The sequence below is a fragment of the Aspergillus bombycis genome, assembly GCF_001792695.1.
Source record: "Aspergillus bombycis strain NRRL26010 chromosome Unknown contig00057, whole genome shotgun sequence".
Lineage (NCBI taxonomy): Eukaryota > Fungi > Ascomycota > Eurotiomycetes > Eurotiales > Aspergillaceae > Aspergillus > Aspergillus bombycis.
In genome coordinates this window covers 54,231-75,329 of record NW_019170059.1, presented here as the reverse complement: position 1 = coordinate 75,329, position 21,099 = coordinate 54,231, and the positions used below count along the sequence as shown (strand labels likewise).

The 21,099-nt window shown below is 48.3% G+C and overlaps 8 protein-coding genes across 8 annotated transcripts; 1 reads left to right on the top strand and 7 right to left on the bottom strand.

Annotated features, from left to right (window-relative positions):
* Positions 1-23: 23 nt before the first annotated feature.
* ABOM_007223 (putative ethanolamine kinase) lies at positions 24-1,561 on the bottom strand (the record flags this gene model as incomplete). Its single annotated transcript, XM_022534352.1, has 5 exons — positions 24-198; positions 253-602; positions 670-1,121; positions 1,191-1,302; positions 1,376-1,561. 5 exons carry the CDS (start codon positions 1,559-1,561, stop codon positions 24-26), a joined length of 1,275 nt encoding a protein of 424 aa, XP_022388003.1.
* Positions 1,562-3,609: 2,048 nt separating this feature from the next.
* On the bottom strand, positions 3,610-4,751 carry ABOM_007222 (CORD and CS domain protein; the record flags this gene model as incomplete). The annotated part of the gene is made up of 3 exons (XM_022534351.1): positions 3,610-3,922; positions 4,004-4,538; positions 4,649-4,751. 3 exons carry the CDS (start codon positions 4,749-4,751, stop codon positions 3,610-3,612), a joined length of 951 nt encoding a protein of 316 aa, XP_022388002.1.
* A 401-nt stretch (positions 4,752-5,152) lies between these two features.
* Positions 5,153-5,485, top strand: ABOM_007221 (glutaredoxin family protein; the record flags this gene model as incomplete). The annotated part of the gene is made up of 1 exon (XM_022534350.1): positions 5,153-5,485. One exon carries the CDS (start codon positions 5,153-5,155, stop codon positions 5,483-5,485), a length of 333 nt encoding a protein of 110 aa, XP_022388005.1.
* Positions 5,486-5,977: 492 nt separating this feature from the next.
* Positions 5,978-7,945, bottom strand: ABOM_007220 (transcription factor domain-containing protein; the record flags this gene model as incomplete). The annotated part of the gene is made up of 1 exon (XM_022534349.1): positions 5,978-7,945. One exon carries the CDS (start codon positions 7,943-7,945, stop codon positions 5,978-5,980), a length of 1,968 nt encoding a protein of 655 aa, XP_022388004.1.
* Positions 7,946-9,464: 1,519 nt separating this feature from the next.
* ABOM_007219 (uncharacterized protein) lies at positions 9,465-10,543 on the bottom strand (the record flags this gene model as incomplete). The annotated part of the gene is made up of 2 exons (XM_022534348.1): positions 9,465-10,330; positions 10,396-10,543. The coding sequence occupies 2 exons, from the start codon at positions 10,541-10,543 to the stop codon at positions 9,465-9,467; spliced, it is 1,014 nt and encodes a 337-aa protein (XP_022388031.1).
* A 1,225-nt stretch (positions 10,544-11,768) lies between these two features.
* ABOM_007218 (uncharacterized protein) lies at positions 11,769-12,194 on the bottom strand (the record flags this gene model as incomplete). The annotated part of the gene is made up of 1 exon (XM_022534347.1): positions 11,769-12,194. The coding sequence occupies one exon, from the start codon at positions 12,192-12,194 to the stop codon at positions 11,769-11,771; it is 426 nt and encodes a 141-aa protein (XP_022388032.1).
* Positions 12,195-14,111: 1,917 nt separating this feature from the next.
* On the bottom strand, positions 14,112-15,236 carry erg27 (the record flags this gene model as incomplete). Its single annotated transcript, XM_022534346.1, has 1 exon — positions 14,112-15,236. The coding sequence occupies one exon, from the start codon at positions 15,234-15,236 to the stop codon at positions 14,112-14,114; it is 1,125 nt and encodes a 374-aa protein (XP_022388027.1).
* Positions 15,237-17,609: 2,373 nt separating this feature from the next.
* ABOM_007216 (endopolyphosphatase) lies at positions 17,610-19,682 on the bottom strand (the record flags this gene model as incomplete). Its single annotated transcript, XM_022534345.1, has 1 exon — positions 17,610-19,682. One exon carries the CDS (start codon positions 19,680-19,682, stop codon positions 17,610-17,612), a length of 2,073 nt encoding a protein of 690 aa, XP_022388028.1.
* Between the last annotated feature and the right edge of the window lie 1,417 nt (positions 19,683-21,099).

Below are 21,099 nucleotides of genomic sequence, written 5' to 3'. Positions count from 1 at the left end.
TGTTGGTAGATGGAGAGGTTGATTTAGACTTCTTGAGCCCATCGCCGCTCGCGCAGGGGCATTTCTTCGTTGGCTTTGGCGCGGCCGCCGTCGAGCTCTCGTCGCCAGGCATAGTATTCGCCGAGGCGGGTTTCGGCATATGAAGCATAATCGAAATCGATTTGCGAGATTTGGGCTTGGATGAGGGCCCAAATACCCCTATTTAATATTAGCACCGGGCCATGGATACTGGAATTGAAAGGAAGAACGGACCAGTACAATCCGGGAATGCCGCGGAAGCGGTCAACATCCTCATAAAGTCGATCGATGATCTCCTTCTGAGACAACTCAGGAAGGCCCTTGTGCTGGGTATAGCTCCTGACATACTCCGTCAAGAACTGGCGCCGAACAGCACGTGTGGGCATCATGTTGTAGTCACAGTCATAGCCACCCCATTCAGCGAAATGGTTGGCGATGTCGAACGCGGCTGGGGATGGAGTGGCATATTCATAGTCGATAAACTGCACAGTCGCTGTGGGCTCGCCCGCGGATGTGACAGGGGCATCTGCGGATGGTACAGCTATGACATTGGCGCAGAGAAGGTCGCAGTGGGCAAACACCAACTACCGAGGGGGTTAATTGTTGGCCGGAATCCTTATGGCACAAGAATGGAATGTGATATCTACGTACCCCGTCTTCCCCGATGCCCTTGCCGTCGTCGAGTTCACTGACAGCCCATTCAAGCTCCTTCTGAAGGCCAAGTCTGCGCTTGCGCTGCTCATCCGTAGCAGAAGGCAGAGCAAGGATCCATTTCTGGAGAACAGCCCACATGTTGGGCCCCGATCGTCTTGGCTTGATCAGAGGGAAGTCAATGTCCTGTTTGGACGGATGGACATCTACTGAGTTCAGAAAAGCATTTTCCACTTCAGACTGGGCAGGGGCCGCAGCTCCGCGAACGGGAAGGACTGCATGCCATTGTCCAAGCCGTCTAGCAACGCCACGCCAAATGGAAGCCGTCACCAGATCTTCATGAGTGGCGGGGCGTCCACGAATGAACCTATAGAGCAGGCCGTTCTGGAAGCGAGCCAAAAGTGAAGGGGCTAGGCCGTAGCTGGCAAGTAGGGCGTGGGACTTCATTTCTCCTATAGACATCTACTCAGTATTGTCGCAATGGGCAAGGAGAAAGGGCGTATGTCCCGAGTCTGTCTTACTTTCGCGGTCTATAAGAATCTCTGTGTGGTTACCGTACGCTCTCATCAGTACAGCTTCGTTGTCTATTTGTTCTTCGGTCAAGCCAGGCTTGCGATTTATAATTTTGAGAAGCTGGGAGCCAGTTAGTCCATGGATTTGATAGGTTGGTCTCTAGCTGCTTCTGTATAGCAGGCTCGGAACACACAGTATTAGTGATACCGTCCGTGAAGCGCACGAACTCGATGTTGTTGGCCGGACCATCCCAGTGAGGGTTTAAGGTCAAAACCAACCTCAGCGCAGACGCTTCAGAGTCGGCATGATTGTATGACTGTGCAATGTAGCGCAGTGCTGTGAGAGGACAACCGTTTGGCTCAGATGTCGAACCCATCATGGACGTTTATTAAGGGGTGAGGGGCGAGATGCCGTATGGAGGAGAAGCGGTCAACTACAACAGTGCTAGTTTCCAGAATGTCAGCAAATCTCGCAAGAAAGGTATGTTAAGTTGTGCGCAGCGACAGTAATAATAAGGCGAAAGGAGGGAAAAGTACAAAGCATTGGAGTATAAACTAACCTGGACAGCGCCTGTGACACTTTTTTTTTTTGGTCCGTTCTATGAGGACTTCCCCTATTATTAGTTGAGCGATAAGGATCGCAAACGATAACGATATACGTAATTTCAAAGAGTATTAAATTGACCGGCAATCAATACTCAGGGAACACAAGCCAGAAGGAAAAAGGGGGAGAAGTATTAAGCCGGAGTGAGAGGAGGAGAAGGAGGAGACGAAGAATATTGGTCTCGTGCTTGGATGGCCATGATTGGAAGCTAGGCAGCCTGAGGCCCCTCAGGCAACGAGCACCGTTGCCCCCTCGTTTCCTTACCAGGCTGTAAATTCGAAATTGCCCCCTTCATTCGCCGCTCCCATGACGAAATTCGAGGGACGAAGTCTACGTATGCACCTATTCTTATACAACTCGATCGCCCTATGTGATTTTTCTGTGGGGTAGCACCAACGATTGTCAGCACTCAAAACTGGCCTATGATCAGCACTTCCGGAGAAATATGGTTCGCATTCCTTGACCGTTAAAAGGAGGAAGTTAAAGCAAGGGATGGTTGACAGGTATGGGAACCGTGTTATCGTGTAAGGTACGGAGGGTACAACGACCGTATTACTCTAACCCCTTTGGCCACCGCTCACTCAACCACTTTGCATGTGATTCTCAACCATGTGACCGACGAGGCTTGGCATCCGCCTGAGGCATCATACACCCGATCACATGATCTCGCATGACTCGTAGACCCTAAGCCCTAAGAGCTACTGTTCTCGGTAATTAGCTAGTCCCAAAGGTGTCCTAGTGGCTCCACTCCCGGCAGACTACAAAAGGCCTTCGTTGGTGCTGCCAATTTTCCCTTTTTTTTCTTTTCTTTTTTATCTTCATCATCAGTAGAGGTTTACATTGACCATATGTAAATCAATACCGGAGCTTCATACAATGTATGACTTGCTGAGGGTTATCCGTGTGGGATTTTGCTCAATGGGTTTCCTTCCGTTCCCGGCTTCGAAGAGTATAATGCGTGTTCCTTTTTCAAATTATGGCTTAGCTAGGGATTCTTTTCGCAAGATAAGAGCCCCAGGCGCATGAGCTGTGGAGGAGGCGCGAAATTCCAATTATTAAAATAATATCTGTACTATGACAATCATAGTTGGATATTAATCCATCTTGTAGCAATAATGATGCCGAGCAGGCAATTTCTTGTTCTCAGGGTCTATATGCTGGATCCTGGGATGGGATGTGTACTAGGTGCATCAATCTGCAAGCATACCACGCGTATCTGGCTATTTCAAGTCCGCAATAGTTAGAAAGCTTGCCCCGATTGAAGTGTCGTCATGGATGGGTAGTAGTTGGCCTGCTGATTGCTTGACTACGTCTGTCATTGGCTATGCCTGATATACTTGTTCATTATCAATGTGCTACAAGGTAGCATCCATAGCCTCCATGAGAGAATGTCATGAGAACACGCCCTGGAGATGCTTTATGCCTCAAGCATGTGAGCAAATCTGCTGTGCATTATCTTGACTTTGGACAAGTTAAGCCAGGATGCTTGTCAAATGAGTGTTGCATTGTGAAACTTTTATGGCTTTCACTCTCACTTTTAATAGCCTATGCTTTTCCCAAACAAGAAGCAGCGTCGACTTCCATGCCTCGATCAACCCTACCAGCACCTTCCAATCCCCATAATGAGATGCTCCCCTCTCATGCTGAAGAGCGATTAGCATAGTAGGTCATATGCTAATATAACCAAGCCTAGACTAGTGCTAGCATACAACTTCTTGGTGATGTGGAGTGAATGTAGGCTTCTGACGCTTAGCAGACACCATTTTCAACCGTGTTAGTGCAAGATATGTGTTTTCCGTGTCTCATTTATGCTATACAGTAACCTCAGGCCCGTCCGGCCTGTCCAATTTGAATCCTCTCACCACTCCATTTATCATCGCTGCGCAAGACTGGCCAGCTCGTCCCGTCAGCCTTTACCAGCGTCAATTCCAGTTTAGTACCCAGCACCTTGAACTGGCATTTTGCGGGGTCAATCGGCGCAAATAGCTGATATGTATCTTTGTACCGCTTGTTATCGGTAGTGGGGAGATCCAGATCGATCGACTTCTCAGAGAACTCGACCTTAGCCTGGTTCTTGTCGATCTTCTTAAGGTACAACGAGACATTGACCGAGTGTGGGGTTTGGTAAAAGTCGTTTCTGTACAAGGTAGAGGAGGTTAAGACAAGGCTCCAAAAAGACGTACCGCCATTCGTAGGACGAAAGGTAGGGTTCACTCACCTGACACTCTCAACCTTCTCTTCACCTGCCGGCTTGCCCTGTCCGACAAAAAGATGCTTCTTTTTCTCCTTGCAGCCTTCGATCTTCAGGAAATCGTCGAAATCCAGAACTCTCTTCTTGCAGCATGACCATCCTTTGCTACCCTCATGGAAAATTGGCTGTCCAGGGTGATGGACACATTTCTCCTCCTCCCGCAACACGGACGAGTTGTAGTTTGCACCGCATCCCTTCCGACGGCATGTGGCATTCGCTGGGATCTCAAGAGATGGATCATCGGACTCTGATTCTTCGGGGGCGGGCGTAGCTGCGTTCGACGGAGGGGCAATGGCGGGCGAGTATGTCGGCCGTGGTACCCCGCTATCTGCGACAGGTGCAGTTACCGGCTGAGGTGCGACTAGTTCAGCTGCAGCTGAGTTTGCGTTCTTGGGGGGTTCGACTGGGGTATCGTCGACAGTCGAATGCTTGCCGGTAGTACAAGGTGGGATTTCGAGGAATTCATCGAAGGTGAGAACGCGGGGCTTGCAACATTTCCAGCCTGTAAATAACGGGAGGGTTAACGTTGGTGGATCGCACCGCAGGGAAGGACGGCGGCGTCATGCAACGAATCCCAGGGGCCACCGTAGACACCAAGGTCCTTAAACTTACCCTTTTGACCTTCATGAAAGACCGGTGGTCCAGGATGATAGACGCATGGCTCTTCGGGATCGGTGAAGACCTTTCCGCAACCCTTGTGGACGCACTTGGACATTTTTTTGATCAGGAAAGGACAATGCACTTCTCGTCCCAACAAGATGTATACTAGACGATCAACAGTAGAAATCACTTCGGTCTATGAGACAAGAACTTGGCTGGCGGGGGCAAATCGCATGCAGAAATACTGCCGCCGCAGCTGCCGCCCAAAGTGGCCCGAAGGGGCTTAGTCTGGAGAAGCTCGAAGGTTCCATTCTATCAGCGTGGAGAGAGCACGATAACCACCTCTATACATCACCACCCGATCCCCCATCGCCCGTTCGCGGCCTTCAACCACCACCACAACCTTGTCAGCCTTTCAAGCCCCATTCGTTTATTATTATTATTATTATTTTTTTTTTTAAAAAAAAGAAGAAGAAGAAGAAGAAGAAAGAAAGAAAAAAAAAAAATTCTTTCACCATGTTTCCTACCGCCGCCCGTCTCTCCCAGGCGGTTCGTGTTACGCTCTTCACTCGTGTCGGCTGCGGACTGTGCGACACGGCAAAACACGCCGTAACTCAATTACACAAGCGGCGGCCCTTCGAATACTCTGAATTGGATATTATGGTCCCTACCAACAAGCCCTGGAAGGATGTTTATGAGTTCGACGTCCCCGTCTTACACGTCCAGTCTGTCAAGGGTCAATTGGAAAACGGAGAAGCCGATCTCTCGGATCCAAAGAAACTGTTCCATCGGTTCACTGAGCAAGAAGTCGAAACGTTGGTCGACGAGGCCGAGAAGGCGAAATCATGAAATCTAGACTGCATATTGCTAATTGAGTCATATCTCCATCCAACCGCCTATACCCTCCATTTCAAATATTTCTCAGTATTACGGGCGAGGTATGAAGAGTCGTTCCACCTGGTGACGTCCGGAATACATTTCCGAGTGATCCCTTATCTCAGCCCTGAAAACCATGAGCAAAGGATCGTCAGCCTCCTCAATGTGTCCAAACTCCGTGATAATCCCAGTCAATCCCGTCATTGACGCACTTCGTTCTTCTCCAATGACTGGGAAGGTGTCGCACGCCGATGTCGGCACACGATGACCTCCTTTGTACAACGGCAAAAGGATATGGGCATCGTGGCCAGTTAGCCGTTAGTAAAGGTCCATGGAATGGCTAGATAAATCAAGGTATCTGTTACTAGTGAAGGTGTTGATCGAAACAAGATTATAAAGTAACTTCTAATCGTCATAGAAATAAGGATAATGTTTTGTTTAGTACAATGCAAGGGTTTCAAAGCCTCATTCCAGTGGACCAGCCAAATCTATAGGCAGACTCTCAATCCATCCATAATATGCGAGCGTGTCCTCTACCAACTGCCTCCGGTTCCTGTCAAGGGCAGGACTACTGTTCTCCGTCCTACCCAGGAGCCGATTTCGAGTGTTTTCAGTCAAGGCCGCAGATGCGCCGATTGATGGGTTAGCAATGCCAGGCTTTTTGATGACGTCTGAGAGATTCTTTAATGTGTTGCAGCACAGCTGTGCTATACGCGCCACCTTGCCATTTGGTCTAATACTGTGGTAATGGCCCAACATATCGATAGCTTGCGTCAAAGACGTCTCTACCTCCCCTTCATTGATTCCACCAGAATTGTTGTCATTGAAGTTGGTAAAGCTACTTAGACGAGCTGCAAGAAAGACCGTCCCACAGGCGTAAGTATAATCGATGTTCTCCCAATATGGAGAAATGAGATTATAGCGGCCTTGGTCTTGCCGGCCATCGAGCGGCCCATCTTCGTGCGTACGGATAAGGTTAATCAGTTCCAAGGCAACCGCCATGCTCTTGATTGAGGCGTCGCGTACCATGCCGAAAACCACAGGGGAGGTGGACGAGCTAAGCTCCTCTTTGGTAATATGTGGGCGACCTTCGGGTCGACAATTGCATTTGGTGGACAGTGCCAGTCCCAAGGCCAGCAGAGGCCGATAAAGTCGAAGACGAACATACAGGTAGCGTGCTCGGAGAACATTCCGCTGTCGACACACAACCGGATCATTCCATATACCGTCCGCGGCATTGTTTTGCAGATACGATGGCAGAGATGCCTGCCAATCGTATAAAAGAGTGTCCACCTTCAAGAATATCTTGAAGTCATAAGAAAGTAGCTTCTTCGCAGCACAACTATTCGGCTGCATTCTCAGTTCATCCTCCCATGCTAAAATATCCTCGACGTGACTATACAGCCTAGCACAGGCTGTCAAGAACTCTATTAAGGATGGACGATCTGCCGTGATGGCGGAACTTCCCCCGGATATAAAATCGGTGTAGTCTGTATCCCAATGCGTCGGTAACGGCACCTTCAATGGATTAGAGGTTTGCGGTGGAAGCCCTAGTTGTAGCGCAATCATCCGTTCCAGGATCATGGCACTATGCCAGAGTCGCCGAGCAAGTTCGCGATCCCGTCTTCCTCGGGTATCATGCCCCCCTGTTTTGAAGTGCAGGCCCAGAACCTGCGCCGTGCGGATGGCAAACCCAATGAACATCCATGCCGATCTTGAGTTGCCAGTCGCATATAAATACTGGCTTTGTAGAATATACGATTGAATACGCTCACATAGAGACCCGCTGTTCTCCATATCCCTGGACATCCTCTGACCACGATTGAAGAAACTCGTCACGTCTTCGTCATTCACATCGTTTGTACTCAAGCCAGATAAACCGAAAATGGTATTCAAAATACCATGGAAACTACTGGGGCCTGCGGCTATATCCTGTTCAGTTCTGGCGGTCTCGTAGGTTGACTGAAACTGTAACAGGTCCAGGATTGGCAAGTTTGCATATTCTCTCGTTAAGTAAGAGAGAACAAGATGATCAGCCATTTCCTGTGACAAGTGCACCGGTGGGTCCTCATCATTCGATCTGGAGACTGCAGGCAGCTGCATGACTCCGTTTGTGAACATGGGAATTTGAGCTAAAAGAGGGATGTCGCCTGTTAGGTCTTCGTCCTTGACTCTGCCCGTTCGCTCCTCAACAGCTCTTTGCAACCTCATCATTTGCGAGGCCTGCGCACCACCATCATCGAGATGGAAGCCTTCCCCCTGGGACAGAACAGCGGTGTGGTAGCTTTGATCTGAATCCACAGAGGAGACCTCAATCACGTCGTCTTGTGTAATATCAAACGACCGGCGCACTCCATGGCCTCGCAGCTGTGGCTCATTGCTTGGAGTAGAAATAATAACAGCCTCTAGCTCAGAGAACACCTGGGTAGTCATACATCGTCTCTGGTGGTGACTGCGACCGACCTTAGCAGGATTCAATCAGATCAGATTTGAGTCATACGTAGGGGGCATATCTTGGGGTCTATAGGAGCATTGATGTGACTGGCCCTTTTGCCGACATCCTCCGCATACTATATACAGTACTTAGTGATTTTGTCGCGCAGCGTAGGGGCGCAAGTGGAAGGGTAAGGAATTTATGCAGTGAGATTTAACGAAAGCATACTTGGTTTCTGTCTGTCGCATCCTCTCTTCTTGAGACGACATACACAACAAGGAGTACCAGGGAGTCTTTTCACGTTGCGCATCCTGCAGGCGCTTGGAGATTGTACTATATCACTTGAAACCCTGCCATTCAGCGCTCAGTATCAATACAATTCCTAAATTCCCTCATTCACGAACGGGTAGCTTGTTTGAATACTCAGTTATATAGCAGATTACTTAGATAGTATGTGAACAATGCGATGTGAGGTTTCCCAACTCTATATTGGAAGCTTAGACCCAGGTCACATGGAGCAAGGCGCGTCTAGTCAACTCAGGCAGATAATATTAGCGTTCACACTGCTATGATATAAACTCAAGACAATTAGGCAGCAGCGCGTATGATGGTCAATATATACGGATGACGCTGGTAATGGGGCATGAGAGATGGTGAACAGACAGAGAGGTGAAAAAGGTAATGGAACCCTGGTCACGGGAAGGCGATGCTTATATATGGTCCGTGCGCTGGGCTATCAAATTCCGGGTAAACAATGCAGATCAACTCCAAAATAATCTATGACCTATCCTACCAAGTTACAGAGTAGACTTCCTTGCTATGTATCATAACGAGACGGCGTGCCGGGATCCCGGCGACTGAGCAGTTAGCGCCTATTGACATTAAAGAGGTTACTGCTTATGAAGACCTCGCTACCGGTCGAGTACAGAAATTGGTCATCAACGATTAAATATTATTAGGTACTGTACAAGACCATCCATTAGGCCAGTCCCAAGTTGCCAATCGGCAACCATAGGTATAAAGTACAGCCTGCGGACGACTATCAGAGAGCTATCCAGGTCATATCTATCAACCAAACGATCAAATCCCGTAAGACATCAAACATGGCATCCCAGGCCGAGGGATATACACAAAACAGCTGAAGTTGTCCATACATAAAATAAGCCAATATTGCTGCAGAGAATCAAAACCAGCCCCGTGCACCGTGACAGGGAAATTAGTAGTCCACAAGGACGAACAAACGATTTACCAGCAGCCAGTTGCACACCGACCGAAAAGGGGGAAAAACGTACATAAACAAACGCCAGGTCCGTATTCCGTAAACAGTGGATGCCAAATTATACGACAATCAAAGAAAATAAAACCCCATGCCAATACTGCCTGTTCATCATTTTGAATCATTGCGGTAGTTGAGAGCATTGGGCACTGCTATTATACTGCTGTATAAGCCGCATCAATAGCAGAGATGCATATAAATTGGCCGATACCGGCTAAAGTGTTGGGGCGCGCAATGATTACTCAGAACCACATGACACCGACAACTAGGCCTATGACAATAGCCATGCAACTGCCACGTGCAGGCTGTGAATTCGGTCCATGACCAACGCCCTTGGGCCGCTCTTCAGTTACCACAGGTAGATCAGGGATATCGGTTGACTTAGCAGGCGATTGCGGAGATGTAGGTGACGAGGTCGAAAGTGCAGCATTGCTGCTGTTCGATGGGAGCACCTTGGGTGTAACCTGTTCTTCAATGTGTTGATCAGTTGGTCCTGACAATTGCAATGTCTCTTCGTTGATCGCTTCAGAACCGGGTGGTATTTGTTCTCTTCGAAAAATATGCGGAACAGTCCAGTTCCCAAGATAGACCCTCGTAGCATGACAGGCCTGCTGCCATAATCCACGTAAATAAGAAAGAGGATACTGGGGCGTTTGCGAAGTAATTTTTTTCGCCGTGGCCGTGACATTGCTGCTGTACGACCTAGGAAGGTGTGCTTCAGTGGTAGGAGAGGCACCGATAACAGCTAAGTTGGATACATTCGAGGGGAGAGAGCTAGGTGCTGAGGCCACAGAAGAGGCGCTCCCCGTGGCAAGAGGGTCAGATATCTGACTATCATCCGTCTGTGTTGTGAAAAGCGACTTGAAAACGCGTACACCTCGCGCGAAAGTCGATGGTTCTTCGGCAAGGTATGCTATCGAATCGGTGTCAAAGACAGTAGCAGCCTCGAACGAGCTGCGTGGAGTGTCTGGCACGGAGCGCCGCGGGCGATGAACACGGTCCAGATCTGGCAGGCAGTAACCGTTTATTGTCCACGACTTACACTGACTGCCAGTCGTCCGTATCCTCGACCGGACGTCGACTGGGCCATCTCTAAAACGGGAAGGCTCTGTTCCACTCAATATGAGCTGAATGTTATAGCCAATGAATCACAACGGAACAAAAGACACTTACGCCGAGCATCGTTATGATGGTAACCAATATACCCGAAGCGCAGATTATAGAAGTCCCACTCTTTTGCCAAGGACACCAAGCTGAGCAATGAGAAAACAAGAAGAGCAAGAAAAGGGAAGGCAACAGGTTTGTGGAAGCCTGACCGCATTATACAACGTTCATAGACCTCTCGTCCACGCTGGCAATCCTCGAGAAGGCGAATTTCCAGAGTCAACAGAATTCCTGTTTGCTTGAAGAGCGTTCGGGACCAGGCAACTTCATTGCCATACGGAATTGACGAATAAGCTGAAAATAAAATCAAGAACCGATCGGTATATGCGGAATAGCCTCTAGTTTTGCATTGATTTTCCCACGCGCACTTATCTCTCTGCTCGGTTGCTGCCTCTTTTTTTTATCTTCCCGTTTTCTTTTCTTTTTTTTGCCTTGTGTCGGGGGTCAGTCGGCCGGTCGGTCGGTAGCTCGCGAAAGTGACTTGGGAAATGAAGCCCCGGCAACGAGATAGGCCCAACACGCAAATGGTGGGGTGGACACCAGATGGGGAGAGGAGGATAGGGCTTTAAATCGGCACGGAATGTTTATTCTATGTCGGGGGAAGTTTTGCAGGATTCGATCGCTACTGAATGACGTAAAGGACGTGGTCGACGCAACGTAACGTCCGGTCGCAAGCGGATGTTGCCAAGTCGATGGAGGCCAAGGAGGAGTGCCCGTGGGGAACAAGCTGGGAGAGAAGAGGTTGAGTGAGGAGGGAAAACAACAATGAAGTCGAATCAGAACAGCATCCAACCCCCTAAGCATGCAAGTATGACCGGTGATTATTTTTGGCAGAGGCGTTTTGGCAGTTCGATTGGCACGAAGTCAATAGCCTTTTCACTAGTCCTGTGGCCGATCTGCACGGTGTCTTTCCCTGATTGAGGCTTTTTTTCTTTTTTTTCTTGTTCCTTATGCCGCCGTACCGCCCTGGGTATTTTACCGTAGCATCGGTTAGCGTCGTCTGCCTGAGGCGACCCAGATGCTGCCTCATGTTGCAACACGATAGACAGGTTCTTCTTCCTCGGTTCATGATCCAAATGTACTCATCATCCACTCACTACTGCGCCCAGTACTACATCGGCTTCTAGTTTCTTTGTTTGAACCATGTCTCCTCTTTACTCCGGGCATCCAACTTTCCACAATGCTATCTTTAGCCCTTGTATCACACATTGGTACACTTACTATACGACAGTAGCATGAATGACAGCAAAGGACCCTCAAACTTATATGGCCAACAGACTTGCAAATAAGCATTCACTCGGCCAAGAAGAGAAACCTGCTGCTTTGACTAGAGGTAGTCTCCACAATTACAGTAATGCTTGGTATTGGAGCATGAAACACTATTATAAGCGAGCATGTACACCAGTGTCTGAATTGGACCCGATCAGCTGTTCCTTCTTCTCCACCAAAAAGCTGAACAGCGGGTCCTTCTCCAAAGCATCAAGAACGTTCGGCTTCAATGTGATCAAGATATCCCATAAACCCTGCACCTTGCTCCCATAGTGATTATCAGAGTCTTTGAAACGAGTTGGCATAATGACACACGTTCCATCGACGGGCTCCAACTGGAGCCACAGGTAATCAATGAAACCCAATTGCCCCCCAAAGTTGAGGCTGTACATTTTCAGCGGTCTCATATCAGTCACACCGCAATCTGCAAGCCTAGTGGTAAGCTGGATACCCGCCTGCTGTCTCAAATGAGAGCCCAACTCGCGAATATATTCAGGGGTAACAGCACTGATCTTCTGACGGAGGGTTAAGGCAAACATTGTGAGATGCAGTAGGTCAAATCCCTTGTAATCAAAAAAACCCCCTCCGGGGTATACATCCTTCTGTATTGAACTAATCTGCACAGTGGTCATAAAGCTACCGAAGTACTTTTGAGCGCTGACTTTCCGGATCCTCGGCCGCAGATTCACAGCCAGCGCAAATCGCCCTGGCTCCTTCGGGTTGGATACTAGTCCACTCTGTGCCGCAGCAGCCCGGCTCCTTTTCACGCAAAGCGCAAGTGCTGCGCTCACTATATCTGACCTCGAGATCGATCTAGCTCGTGAAGCTGACACTTTCCCAAAGCAGGGTTTTAGGTTATTGCACGTTGTCCTCAGTATATGGATCTTATTCTCAGATAGAGTATACATCTTGTGGTGATAAGCTGCTGCCAATGAGGCAAGTTCGTCGCGCACGTTCTCTCTTACCTCGCAAAAGTAATTCTCCGAGAACTTGTCCGTGCTGCATGGTCTAGAGCTATCGTCCAAGATCACCTGTCTTGTCCGCAAATCGATCTCTGGGTCCAATGCCAACGGCATCTGAGCGTCCGTGCAACTTGAAGTATTGTAGCAGCAAGCTGCCAATGATTCCAGCACATATCCAGCCCCAGCAGCGTCAAACACATTATGGGAAAAGGACATGCCGAGGACAATGCCATCTTTTAATTGGGTTCCCTGAAAGCGAAGTACAGGGCGATGTTCAGCATCATCCAACCGAGGCTGTATGGGACAAAGGGTGTTAGTGTAAATGGCGGACCTAAGCTGGTTCATGGCACTGGATATTTGTACAGGTTGGTACTGAGACTGGAACATTGGCACTTCGTCGAGCGTACGAGGTGAGGGCTGTATCTGTTCTTTAAAAAGTTGGTCGCAGGAGCAAGGGTGGATATCCCCAGTAAGGAATGGAAGCCGTTGGGTTAGCTTAGCCACCCCATCTTCTAATGCCTGGAGTCCTGTTTTTGGATTTGTAGAGCGGAAGAAGAGAAGAAAGGTAGGGTAGCCCCGTGGTGATGCAGTGTCGAAAGCTGTCAAAGGGTAGCTGAAGGAATCCATGCCTGCGAACTGAATCTTGTGTGGTTAGGGCGATTAGCAAACAGTCTAAACGCTCAGAAAGTGCCAGTTCACTAGTAGTTAAAGGGTTATTGAAAATGCAGGTGGAAACTTGATTCATTATGGCGGACTGGAGAAACTTGGATTTGCTTTGTCGTTGCCAAGTACTCAAATTGAAAATCCAGAAACGGGACAAGTTTACATGATATACACAAGCATATTAAAATAGAGTATATGTGTATTGATCCGATATATCCCAGTTCATCGCTATTCCATACGTGGAGTGTTAGGAGAATGGCTCCTTCTCGGCTGCTATACTAGATTAGATGGCCTTTGATTTGCTCAAGCAAAGTCGGAATTCCAGGGGCTTTCTCCATGACACAGGTAATGCTCACTACACTCAATCAATAATAACGGATCATGATATCATGAAGAGTAACTTCAAGTATCGAGTGACTCAGAGTATTTAGACCGAGATGGTCTTTATGGTACGGTCTGTCAACAGACAGTCGGTCGCACTGCAGGGCCACCAACCATAGTAACTACGAAGTCGAAAAGCAAGCAAGGAACACTGTTAATCCCAACATATAGCTTCTGTTTACTAGCGTTGAAAGGTTGGATAATACAAAACGACCATCTAGAATTACCGCATTAGAGGTATAAGGGCCTATAAACCAATAAAAACGAAAGCGCAAGAGTATATAAAGTTGCTCCAAACAAAGTAAAAAGACAAAAGATAAGGCCAGTGCCACAACTGAGGAAGATCTTTGGATTTCATCAAACACCCACACTGCAGCACGTTTGGCCATCATATACAATCGTAGCGACATCGTCGCAATTAATCATCAGCACTAGAAGCTTGTAGTGATACTAGATTGGGTTCATCATGGTAGGGTCAGGAACGGCCGGCGGCAAGTCATTGTGAGTCTTTGGTGATGCTGTTACCGGTGGCACTGGCGTGACTGTTGCCGGTGTATCACCAATTTCACTCCTCGAACTCCCGCCCCGAAGTGTCGCAGAGGCCGTACTGCTACCTTCAGTGCTGCTAGTCTTGCCTCCTCGCTTAACCATCTTTCCCAATATTCCAACGATCTCAGCGGCATCCGCGAAGCTTTCATCATCCATAGCCTCTTGGGCTTTATACACATCCGCTATAGCTTGTTTGGCCACCCGCCGACAAGCATTGGAATCATGGAGGCAATCGTAAAGATACGCGGCATATTCGAGCTTAATAGACAGACGCAAAGGGTGGGAGCCAGGAAGAAATCGTTCAGCCAAGAGAGACGCGTGATTGAAGCATGCCGTCGCCGTAGGGGTGTAGTCGAGAGCAGGAAGAAGAAAGGACGACGCCTTGGGCGTTTGAACGGGTGCAAGTCCCGGGGGAACCTGGAGAGCAGTGTACCGAGAGACGTTCCCCGAGCTGTAAGCTGGCTGTTCAGGGACTGATATTGACTCTGCGTTCAATCTAAACGAGAACCTTGACCCAGGTTCTTTACCTGGTGATTCGGCTTTTGGTGCGTCGTTTAGTTTGGTACCATTGCTCGGGAAACTGGTGATACCCGGACAGTGAACTGCGGGCTGATTGTGGAAAAGTACAAATATGTGGTAAAAAGATGCTCGGAGTTTATAGGCTAGGATCTTCAGTTCCACATATCCCTGAACCATCGGGAGAACAAACTCTTCCAAAATCAGTAATCCTTCACGGGAGAGCCATAAGATATGATGATATAACTGGAGCGACTTGGTTTCTCGGCTAGGGTCCAGTCGCCGTAATCGTCGTGCGCGAAGTAGCTTCTTCGAAAGCATGACCGAAAGGCCTAGAACTCTATAAAGCATTGTGGACAAGAAGGGGTTTTCGAGGCTGGTTAAGGCCGCGAAATTGCCCAAGGCCTTCTGGTCTACCTCAGAGGAAGCCATCCACAAAGCCAGAAAATTAGGATCTATGATAGAGAAACCGTCGCAGACATTAGCCATGTGCATTGCATATTGTGCCATGTTAGCGAAATGATTGTCTCCAGAACAATGCAAGTACTCCAGATGATAACCAGGACCAGCTGTCAAATGCACAAGGAGAAATAGAAGCCTTCGTCGTTTCGACTATATTTCAAGAGCGACAGTGGAAAGCAGTGGAAAATATGGAACAGAAAGAGTGCTAAAGAGCTTTTCATCTTACCTCGGAGGCGCGCCCAAGCGAATGGTAGAATCAAGCCAGTTTATTCAAACGCGGTACAGTTCGCTGCCCATGCCAGGCGCTTAAGCCGGATGCACTTCTTTTTTTTTAGGTTTGTCGCTATGCAATGTCGGCAGTTAAGCGAGAATTTCTTTTGCGTCCTGTCACTTCAAAGCTTGCATCGACCGTGTGCTGTAATCTGCCTTTGCGCCTGTCCCTCAAGAGTCGCTTTTGAATTGTACCGGAGAATCAAGGAATTAAGTACCGAACGACAAAGCGAAGCGCTGAAATCACAAAGCCGCCAATTGAACCGTAAAATGTATATGTTACAAACAGGTCAAGTACTGAGGGCCTTGAAACCTTTCGCAATATGCAAGAACTATTGGCGTAGACTGTACAATGCCACAAAGGGAGCTAAAAAGACAGGTCGGTGTTTCCAATTAAAAATGTTAAAACGCTGCGACGGCGTTTCAATCACAGGGACTGTATGCAAGAACTGGAATTATCAAAACAATCGGTTGATATAAGGAAGTGATTAGCAACGCAAGGCGCACGGAAGGGGGGAACGGTCAATGGCAAAATATTGAAGGGCAAGGAGCTCGTGGTTGTGAGGCAGAAGGCACTTTCGATGCATCGTGTGCAACTGGCGCGGTAAGGTGGTAGTCTGTGCTTCTCAGCCAGCGGTTGCTGGCAATGAGGATGGGGCACAGTCAAAAACAATAAGAGATACGAACAAGCCCTAGTATTAGTCGTTGGATGGAGGGGAAGCGGCTTAGATATTGCGATTGTTCAAGGTGGATTTGGTCCAAAAAGCGGTATCAGCCACAATTGACAAAAGAAGTGGACAGCCCGGCCACTGCTGCCCGTGCATTGGGGGAAGGAACTGAAATAGTAAGGTCGCAGTGAGAACCGGATGATGCAAGGGAAATTAGTACTTGTGCGGTCGGAATTTCCCCTGACGCAGTATGGAGGTGAATGGAGCCGCGGCAATACTGTGTGAGTTCTGTCTTAATCTATACAATGTCCTGTTGTTTCCCTCAATATTGCAATGCCATCATATGCATTGAACCTCACTGTCGCCTCATCCGATCTTGCCATCCTCCATTGTGGGGAAATTTTTTATTTTGTCCCTTTTTGTTAATTCCCAAAACACGGGAACAGTCGGGCAGCCATACAAAATCATCCACAATTGAAGATAATCGTCATAAGTAATTACGGGGGGAAATAGAAATGTGGCGAAATTTTGACTGCTGCCGTCCCCCAGTCCAAGCATGACGCGGGAGGACAACGCATCGTTTAGTTCGATACGTGTCAGAATCCGAGTGCTGATTTTCGCTGCCTTGCAGCTTTTAATCCAGTCGATTGATGAGATAGGATTAGTACGGTGGATCGCCTATCGTCCGGCAGAAATAAGTAGCACTTAGGCCGCAGATAGTGCTGCAGACTGCAGATAATATCATTATAGGACAGTCATTTCAGAAAAGGCATGATCTCTGTGCCTGGGCCACTCAGTCGCGGAGACCGTCTCATGGACTAAACCACAAGCGTTGGAGCTCAGCGTCCGCGCGCTTGTTAGCATTGGGATGGCGGCAGAAATTAACTCGGACGGGGCGCAATCAGACAGTTGGCAGGCATCTGCCAGCGTGGCACCGACATAATCAATGAGTTTGGGGGGGAGGGGGGGCTGTGAGACATCACCTTGCAACAAGGTGGCACCGTCTTCTTTGAAAGAAAATCAGTATTACTGGTCCCCTCACTCTATGGACTGCAGTTGAGTCCTGTAAGTGTAGTCAGTCAGTCTCCATGTGAGGATAGAAACAGGGAGCCAATTTAACCATTCCAACACATGGCAGAGCCCCACCGCCCTATTGACCGCTAATTTATCCCTGTAACCTGTTCTACACTGTGTATAGCATGTACAATAAAGATAATCAAGGTTATGCTGTGAAATACTAAATTTAGCACTTGTTACTATCCTCTATATCTAACACAGATCAACTGTCATAGTGCAACTCGGTTTTGGCATGCATCCGCACATCTGAAAGCCATCATTCCGCAACGCCAGCATTCTGAGCTGGGAGACTAATATATACATGTAGCAATACTGGCTCTGAAATTCTAAAACAAATGGCAAGAAATAAAACCAGTCCCTTGTCAGCCTAATATATATTCACGCCATCGCGTAAAAGAAAACTGAATCATTCTGACATGTCATCAAGGTCATCACTATCCAGAAATCCGACAAACGCGCGTTCTAAGAATGTCCGCCATACTTTGCTCTGGGTGTTTTTCTTTTTCTTTTGGTGTTCAAAGCCATCGTCGTCATAACCATCGACTGTGTCAGTCTTACTGGCAGGCATACCATTGACATTCGTACTGTCTGCCAGGAAACCATTCTTTTTTTTGGATTCCTTCGCTATCCGTGTCGCCAATTCAAAGAAACTGCGTACTGTGAGATCCTCCATTTTGTAAATTTGATCATCCCTCGTATCGTATTCAACCTCATAGACGAAGGCATCATCGCCATGGCTCGTTTCACGAACCTCGTTACTTTCGGTGTCTGTAGGACTGACGGAGCCACCCGCAACTTCCCTGCTGTTGGCTATATGCTCGTTGATCTTGGTTAGGTTGGCGTAATATTGGGTGTAACCCAGCCATGTAAACGGTTGGTTCGAGTACGCTGGCCCTGGTGGAGCAGATGAAGACGGGGGTTTGGGGATCTTGAAGTGGGGCTGATTCTTCTTCTTCTTTCCCTTCTTCTTTTTCTCGATAAATGCATCATCTTCTATCATCTCGGAGGATGGTGAGGCTACTGCAATATCTAGATCCAAAGATTCGGCCCAAGTCGTGGCATCAACCAAGCCAGAGATGTTATACTCAACGACCCGAAGCGATGGGAAGTAATTGGGAACTACACTGGGAGATACCAGTGATACGCTGTATCGCTCAGCCCAGGGGCCACCAATCTTCTTCAGAAACTTGCGTCTCTTTTTCTCTGACATAAAAGCCTCAGGATCAGCATCTTCGGTATGCTCGGTGGGACCATCCTCAAATAATTCATGTAGGTCTGACATTCCCGGGGGTGGCGACGGCATTTTAGACCAATCTTTCCTGAGATCAACAAGATAACTTTGGCGGGACTGAACAGAGACCAAGGGAGACATATCGCCAGGCACTGCTGAAGAAACTGAGCTCTTGCTGGCATCAAGGATGTCCACTTTATGGCTGTCCTGGAGCATAAAATGGTCAATGTTCATATGCCCATAGGCAGTACCAACAATAATGTCACGATACTGATGGACCCAAAGAGTGTATTTCTGCCAACACGTCTCATCCCAGCTTCGCTTAGATCCAGACCTCGCCGGGGGTACATGCCCTATCAGGATTGCTTTCATGTCGCGTGACCGCAGCAACTGTAGTTGCACACGCAGCCACTCCATATGTTCAAATCCTGGCTGTGATTTGGCGTTACAGCCGTCAACCGCGGAGTTGGAGTCAAAGAAGTACATTGTGTTCAAGCTGATTACTGTCAACTTGTTAGGAATCACCTCCGACGTAAACCAGCCACCCTCCACGAAGGTGTGGCGCTGATGCTCCGGGATGAACTTTGCCCATACATCGACAAACGTCTTAGTCCATCGGTTTGGGCCATCTTTGAATATGTTGTGTGGCATGAAGTCGTTGTTTCCCAGCGTAGGAACGATTGGAATAGAGGGGCTGTGACTGGAACCCTCTTTGAAAGTTTCAATGAATTTGCTAGCAATGATCTCGTTCAAGGCAGACACCTCCTCCTCTGTTCGAGGAATTCTCTCATCATTATCATGACGAGCCGAGTCACCAGTCCATATGACAAAGTCGATATGGCCTTTGAGGTTCTTCTCTATCCAGCGGAATGTTTCGTTTATGAGGGTTAACGGCGCGTCGCATTCGCTCCCTTCCGATCCAAAGTACCCCGCAGGGCCTTTTCCCCAATGACATGCATCATCCTCGTCCACGGATCTCCCGGCCTTGTAGTGCGAGTCTGGATGTAAATCTACAAAGATTAGCCTACTTCCTTCGTTTGCTGGGATAAACGATTCCGCACCTGTTATATGCAGAAAGCGGCCGGTGAGTCCTCGGCTAGAAGAGGAGCCCGGTAGCTTGTCAATACTGTAAATATCTCCATTTGAGTGCCCAAGCCGGTCTCCCAACGGTTGTTGGCCTGATATAGGTATGGCGGGAGCACTGCCGATCAGGGTAGAGATAATCGGGAGAAGCAGAATGGGAAGCATTGGTATTTCTTTCTAGACCACGAGAAGCCCCAGCCGGGCGGCAAAAGAATGGTTTGGCCTTTGCCAGCAGTCCCAAACATGAAAACAGGAGGCAGACACGCGACCTGAAAAGTTGAGGAAGCGAGAGTAAAAATGTAAAATTAATGACGGAGTTAACGTCACTGCCGTTTAGTTGATGGATGAGATTCGGAAACCGATTAGGTTTAGCCTGCCGAGTACCGTGCTGGACCACTTCCGAGTCGGATTCTTGAGAGTGTCTTTTCAATATTCAAATTTTACGCTCTTAACTCACGATAGGTTGGACAAATGCATAGGCCTTTATGCGCTCTGAATGGAGGGGTCATACGCCATACTCAGATGGTCGGATTTCTATATCGAAGGTGTCTACTGACTCTATCAGAGTATATGTGCGGGTACAGCATAGGCTATGCGGTGACCCGCAGCGTCAATCCTCTAACTTCTACCCAACCAAATGTCAGACAGGGCCTCTCCTGTCTCCGGGAGTCCCCACGTGGGTACCAGGGAGCAGTTGGTTTGCTCGACTGGGTGTCAACCGGAGTAACATGACCCATTTATGAGTGTGGGAGACCTGGAGACCTTGTGAGCACAGGCTGCTGTTGTGGGTTTCATGGTCAATGCAAGCGGAACTTGTAATAGGGCACCGCTAAGGGTTGGGTCAGTCGAATTCACTAGCGTGAAGGCTTAAGATATCAGATCTGGTCAACCCATCGTCCGCAGATCATGTCTCGTGACTCATAATTATCTCAATACACCATTTATATCATTCACGTTCGTCTCCGATTGAGTCTTCTGTGGGTATAGCCTTTTGTGTAGTAGACCGCCACGGTGTTGTTCCAAGGGCCTATGCAGCCTTCCAAAAAGACTAAGATTGCAGAGCAAGGTGGTTTGCGTTGTCATGGAATACATCTGTAAGTTCAGTGCACAGATTATTACGGTCTCTTAGGCCTAAGAGTGGCCAGCACCTGTGAAATTAGCGGTCCACTGAATGACTTACAGATGTCTCAACCCTGCGAGCTGGGGGCTTAAAATTACCGACGCATAAAAGATGCCGTAATTGGCACACCTAATAATAACCCACAATCTCCAGCTAAGTTATAGCTGCAGGAAGAAAAACCATGTGAAGGCTGGAACTTCGAAGCGATTCGGGCAAAGATTAGGATATTTCTCCCTGGCAACTCTGCACAAGATGGTCGATCATACTGTCTTATTCATATTCAAAATTCTTTCACTCATAGATATCCGACTATCTCCATTCAGGGGAAGCTGTCCGCAATGGAGCCACACCATTCATTTAGGAAGTTGCCGATGTGTGTCTTGAATATTTGGTATGCAGTGGCCCGTCGGATGCTGGTAAAAGTTCAAGTGGATTGAGTTTGGATTTATCGAAATTGCCCAG